The 6,051-nt window shown below is 41.5% G+C and overlaps 1 protein-coding gene across 2 annotated transcripts; it reads right to left on the bottom strand.

Moving 5' to 3' along the window:
• Positions 1 to 82: 82 nt before the first annotated feature.
• rrp9 (ribosomal RNA processing 9, U3 small nucleolar RNA binding protein) lies at positions 83 to 5,967 on the bottom strand. Of its 2 annotated transcripts, none has more exons than XM_053437753.1 (15): positions 5,789 to 5,967; positions 5,543 to 5,637; positions 5,344 to 5,456; positions 5,188 to 5,255; positions 4,908 to 4,949; positions 4,403 to 4,529; positions 4,167 to 4,291; positions 3,954 to 4,046; positions 3,745 to 3,845; positions 3,526 to 3,660; positions 2,727 to 2,789; positions 2,474 to 2,631; positions 2,161 to 2,240; positions 1,914 to 1,987; positions 83 to 230 (listed from the first exon to the last, which is right to left on the bottom strand). In XM_053437753.1, the coding sequence occupies exons 1-15, from the start codon at positions 5,867 to 5,869 to the stop codon at positions 128 to 130; spliced, it is 1,458 nt and encodes a 485-aa protein (XP_053293728.1). In that variant the 5' UTR covers positions 5,870 to 5,967; the 3' UTR covers positions 83 to 127. The 2 variants fall into 2 exon arrangements, with proteins under 2 accessions (XP_053293728.1, XP_053293737.1); XM_053437762.1 differs by having other exon boundaries at positions 2,486 to 2,631.
• Positions 5,968 to 6,051: the final 84 nt, after the last annotated feature.

Genomic DNA, 6,051 nt, shown 5'->3' with positions numbered 1-6,051 from the left:
CTGCAGGGAAACTAAGAAAGTGCAAACGCAAAATTGAACAGGCTTTAATATCGGTTGGATGAACAAAGACTTGAAACATGAGTCGTTTTTAAACTTTTAATTTACAAAAAGGCACATAACTATTGGACTATTCAGCTGTTTTGGCTTCCTCTGGATTTGGAGGCTTTCTTTTCAGAGGAATAACATAGATCCCATTCTTGGCATCTTTTAGTCTCCACCATCGGCCCAACCTGAACAGAGACAGAAACTGAGAATCAGAGGTATTCACACCAAACTGACTACATGTGAAGATTTGAAACAGACCCTAAACGGGATCAAAGTTTGTTTCATGACCCCACTCTCTTTTACAGACTGATGTTTCGAACTGTGACATAAACATCAGACGATGTCCAAAAATAAACACTTGTGTTTAACCCTCATCCTTGCAGAGTCTCGAACCTTTACACAGATCAGTTGTGCGACAAGAAAAGAATCAATGTAAATCAGACATCAGAGGAAATACAACCTAATGCTCAAAAGACTGTGCAAGATCACAAATAGAAACTCTCACAGAAATGATCTGTGTCACCAAGGAGGTGATGTTTTTACCCATGTCTGTTCGTTTAGTTTGATCAGCAGGATAACCCAATTTGGATTTCTAGGAAACTTGGAGGAAGGATGGGACAAGGACCAAGAACGAACACATTACATTTGGCCGCAGACCTGGGACCGAATCTAATCACTGTAATTACCATTTTCAGATAAGGCATTTATTGCCATTTTCACCAGTTTCTGAGGAAATACTGCATGTGTCTTGATTTCAAAATTATATTTAGAGGACTGATATATATGAGTGTGTGCAAAATCTGCAAATGTGGTGCAGATCCAAATAAAAGTCTATATGTTGTGGACTTAAAAATTGGTTTCATAGGGTGCTGTATGGTAACAAATAGGGCTAAAACCCTGTAACAGTTCAACAGTTTATATTATCTAATAGTTTTAGAACTATGTCAAACATGGCAGATTTGGATTTCAGGGGGACTGTTGGGCCTTGGCGGGCATATGTGCTCTACTGAAGCCAATTTAATATTTGACTGTCAGGTTTGGAGGTAGGCCCGAGGAGACTGGCGGTATGAATTCCTATTACAGAGGGAAATTACTAACTTTATCCTTCAGGATACGTCTAGAACTTTCACTCTGATATCAATTACAGTGCTTTAATAACTTTAGGAAGAAGAAAACCCCTCATAACGAACAAAATCTGCAAATCTAATTACAGCAACATTTATGAGTCGTTCAAATTAAGGTCAGATTCATGGAGACGTGTTTGAATTTATTCATCAAATTAGAGGCTAAACTTTCCTTAAAGGTGACTGATGTCACACTCAGGGTAAGTGAGCTGGCTTGATGTGTAGCATGAAATATACTGACATATAGAATGAGTACTTTTCTGGTGAGTTCAGCAACATGACCACACTGCTCTGGCATATACATTTATTTAGTCTGAAGCCAGTCGGTTCTGTGCTGACTCTTTCTTGAATGATGTTTGTTTGGCAGAATTGAGAGAAGAAGATTATTTTCAATTCTTTCATCCATCCATCATCTATACCACTTGTCCTCCTAAGGGTCACAGGGGGGGTGGAGCCAATCCCAGCTCACAATGAGGTCGCTTGCCCATCGCAGCACAACCATTAACTCTCAAATCCACACCTATTGGAACTCTATATTAAAGATGAAAATATATTACAATCCAAAAGAAGCTCACTAACTTTTACCCAGTGTAAATAACTACAGAGTATGAGTCTCTCCAACTGATCAACACTGCCATCCAGTGGCCAATTCCGTCACTGACAGTGAGCCTGTGATAACGTTGATAAGCTGACAGCAACTTTAAAGACAGTTACTATGGAAACATGACCATTAAATTCAGTTACCTGTGCTCCTGTCCAACTCCTGCCACCAAGAACTGACCAGAGCTCGAAAACTTCAGACTGTTGACAAAACCAGACTGGGAACAAGAGCAGACAGAGAAACAAAATTAGACATTTTGAAAATGCAGCTGATGTGGCTACCAGGAAAGCGTATATGAATATTTATAAATAACGTGAACTTAGTTGAAAACACATCTTACGTAAACATGAGCATTTTAACAAAGGAGGGGAGGAGGAGGTGGGAGCTTACCACTGGTACAGTGAAGAGACGCTCCAGCCCACGGTAATTCTGGCCACACTTCCAGAGCTGCACATGTGAGTTGTGTGAACCTGTAGAGAAAAAAACATTGTTACTAAAAGACAGCAGGACACTGCAAGTCCAGCCTAGCTACATATAAGTGAAACAACTGTCACATTTACAAGTATGTACTAGTATGACACTAAAATAAGTAAATATATTATTTATGTTGATTCAGTTTTATTCAAGAAATAATGAGATGTTAATTGAAAGCGTCCTGGACATTTTGATGTGTTATTAAAAAGCTTGTGAAGAGGACTCTCACAGCCACAGGCACCTGAGGCGGCGGTGTCCGAGTTGTGAAGCGCCGCCACTGAAGAGACCCAATGAGGCTGCTGCAGCCCCGCGTCACCATGGCAACCGTGCGCCTTCTTCACGGTGCTGAGAGGCTTCTTCTTGTTGACACTCCAAAGAGACACAGAGCTGAGGTCGTGCATAGAAAATTGAGAGAGGGCAACATGAGTGTATCTGTAAGCATGGTGAGGTCCCAGACAATTAAACTGCAGCTCGCGTCTTACCCATCATCAGCTCCTGTGATCATGTGCTCTTCATTTATCAGCTGGATGCAGTCGATTGAACCCCTGTAGGCGGACAGAGTAATAAAGATGTCAGTCTTTCTGTATGTATCGTACGAGTGTCAGAACTATAAGTTAGTCACAAAGGACCAATGCAGAGAGAATTATTGATATGGTACAAGATATTTAATAAACACTGAAGACACCTCATGACTTTTACCACCAAGGAGGTTCTGTTTTAATCTGAGTTTATTCGTATCAGGAGCCGGATACAGAGTTTGTTTTCCACCTTCTTTGACGTTGCGAGATTGGGTGTTTTTAAAATGTTTTGTTGATTTCTAAGAGAATAATTCATGGAGCATAAAGTTTGAAAAGATCTGGCATATTTAGGGGACTGATGTTTACGTGCGTCTGCAATTTGATGCAGATAGATCTATTGATTGTAATTGTGGTTTCGTAAGGGGACTGTTGGGTCTTGGCGGAGGCTTGTGCTCTACTAACTGCAATTCTAATTACAGGTTGTCTCTGTGATGGAACCACGAACAGAATAGGACTAGGGGCCTAAAAATCTGCATTACCAAAGGGTGTTTTTGTGAACTTCTCCAGACGAGGCGGAGATCTTCATTTAAAAAAAAACTTCCTGAAGGAGTGATCATGTCTGTTGTGAACCTTCACTGATTTAAGATCTTTTTTTTAGCATTTACAAACCTACCAGTACACTAAACAAATGTAAACTGGTTCCTCACTGGTTTAAACAAGCTTGACTCAGAAGCACAAGCACCAGACAAAGAGAGAGACTTACTCGTGGCCATGGAAAACAAGCTGGGACTCCTCAGCTATCTTCCACACCCTCACGGTGCGGTCCCGTCCTCCTGTGGTCACACAGCGCTCACGGCTCAAACAGTCCAGTCCTGTGATAGTATCCTGATGCCCAAAGCTGCAGAGAACCACAATTACAGTTACTTTCACACAATCAAGAGGAAATGCGAGTTTTAGCAGAGATTAATTATTAGTTACTCACAGAGTCTCCACATATGCATTCTCATCCACGTTCCAGACCTTGACTGAGCGATCATGAGATGCGCTGTACAGATCATGAGATCCCTTCCTGAAAGACAGACCCTGAGAAGAAAGAGGCAGTTTATGATTCACAGGTAAACCCCAGATAGAAGATATAAAAAAAACATTGTAAATATTGTTAAACGGGAGAGAGGGGGAGGGAGAGCTTACCGACACAGGGCCTTTGTGTCCTGTGAATTTATAAAGATGTTTACAGGTCTCTGCCTCCCAAATCATGATCAGTTTGTTCATGTCTCCAGTCGCCTGTAAATTTGTAGATAGTTGGTATTAATACAATATGAGGAAGGTCTTGGCTACAGTGGTTAAATATGGAGGTTTTCCAAAACCGACAAAAGCAGAATATATTGTCTGAGCACAACTCACCAAGTATTTTCCATCTGATGATATGGACATGCAGAGGATGTGGGCTGTGTGTCCAACATGCCTATCCTCTGTACCCTTCCTTCCACCGGGTATCGTGTGCAGTTTCTTCCCGCTCTCCACATCCCCTTTAGATGTATGAAAAAGGAAACTGAAACTTGCACTCTTAAACAAACTATAAGCTTTGGAAACTATGCGTTTCATAAAAATGGCTTCATAGGATTTCATCGTATACTAACATTTAATGATGGAGCAGTCTTTGGCCGCAGAGAAGATGCACTTGTCATCGGGGGAGATGACCAGACAAGTAACTGGAAGTTTGTGTCCTCTTAACAAACGGATCTCTGAAGCATCTGGTTGTACGAGCTAAAACAGAAAGAGGGAAAAATCATATATAAAAGGCCATTCATCATATAACAGTTTTAAACCCAGGTAACATTACCGAGACTAGGAATGTCACGAGAACCGATACTTCGGTACCAAAGCATATAGGTGTGTGTGTGTGTGTGTGTGTGTGTGTACATTGCGTGTGCAGCCAGTGAATTATACATGATAACTCAAATCTCACAATTTCCCCACGACACTATTCTCTTTTACAATGTTAATAGTCTTCACTTTTTATTAATCACCTGAAGGCTAAATAGCCACTTTTGTGTTTTGTATGTTCCAATATTGTTAATAAAGGAGTGTGTGTTGAAGTTAATGGGACCTCCCTGACGCAGACATTGAAAATCATGTACTTACATCTTTGGCAATAAATCGCTGAAGTTTCCCTTTCTGTTCAAGCTGAGGAGAAAGACATGCACACAAAGATAAATAACATAAACCTGTGAATCGTCTTAAACATTAAATCCAAGATCAATGACGAAGAGGAGTTTAAAACCACAACCTTCTCTCGGGAACATAAATCATGCTATACACTTTAAAGAAACAATCTGACATTTAGAGTGTTGTTGACGGATGTGTAATCATTTGGACATATTGACCAATCCTTTAATCAAATATACTGGTTTGTCCCACTTACCACTTCTTCTTCGAGTCTTCCTGCGACCAGATCCGTCTCAAAGTCTTCTGCTTCTGCTTTATTCTCATCTGATAACGACAGACATCACACAATAAACCAACGCCTGCACTGACCACACCGTCAGACCTGACTGCCACATGGAAGACACGAGTTTACCTGCTTCCTTCAGCTGTTCCAGGTACAGTTTGGCTAACCTCAGCTTCTTCTCCTGTGGAGTCTCCCCATAGTCGTTCTCCTCGACGACGGGTCTCTTCCTGGACCCGATGGGGCTGAGCACAGGGACACAACAAGTTCACAACAGCTAGGTAGCAATAATGAATTCGTGTCTATAATAAAACACATGAGGAAAATTCACCCTTCATTTTCAGAGTCGCTGGAAATCTCCTCGTTGTATCTGGCGTTGGTTTTCTTCTCTCGCAGTTTGTTCTTAGCCCCGGGATCTCCATCAGCCTGCAGCAGCAGAACACACAGGTGTTACAGTTTTATACGAACAAAACGTTAGCTCTAAAAAAAAAAGGTGTAAAACGTGTTTGAGGGACAGGGTACATCCGGCGAGTCAAACTGCAAGCTAGCTCCCTTGCTAACAGTTGTGCTAACTTACTTTTCGTTTCGGCGCGGCTATAAGTTTCCCCTTTCTTGTTGATTTGGGTTTGTCTTTCGACTTTATAAAAAAAGACGACATATTAAAACGAGGCGTCTCAAACTAGACCACTTTCCTCCACAAGTCAACACAGCTCTGAACCCACATGGGTACACGCCAACCAAACTAGGAAGAGCAACCCTGCTTCAACTCAGGCGCTGATTGGCTGCTGGAAACAGTATCTCCCCATTGTCCCGCCTTTTGGTCAAACTGTGCGTTTTCAT

Source organism: Pleuronectes platessa, chromosome 2, assembly GCF_947347685.1.
Source record: "Pleuronectes platessa chromosome 2, fPlePla1.1, whole genome shotgun sequence".
Taxonomy (NCBI): domain Eukaryota; kingdom Metazoa; phylum Chordata; class Actinopteri; order Pleuronectiformes; family Pleuronectidae; genus Pleuronectes; species Pleuronectes platessa.
Note: the sequence above shows the minus strand (reverse complement) of the source record. Positions and strands in the feature narration are given on the sequence as shown.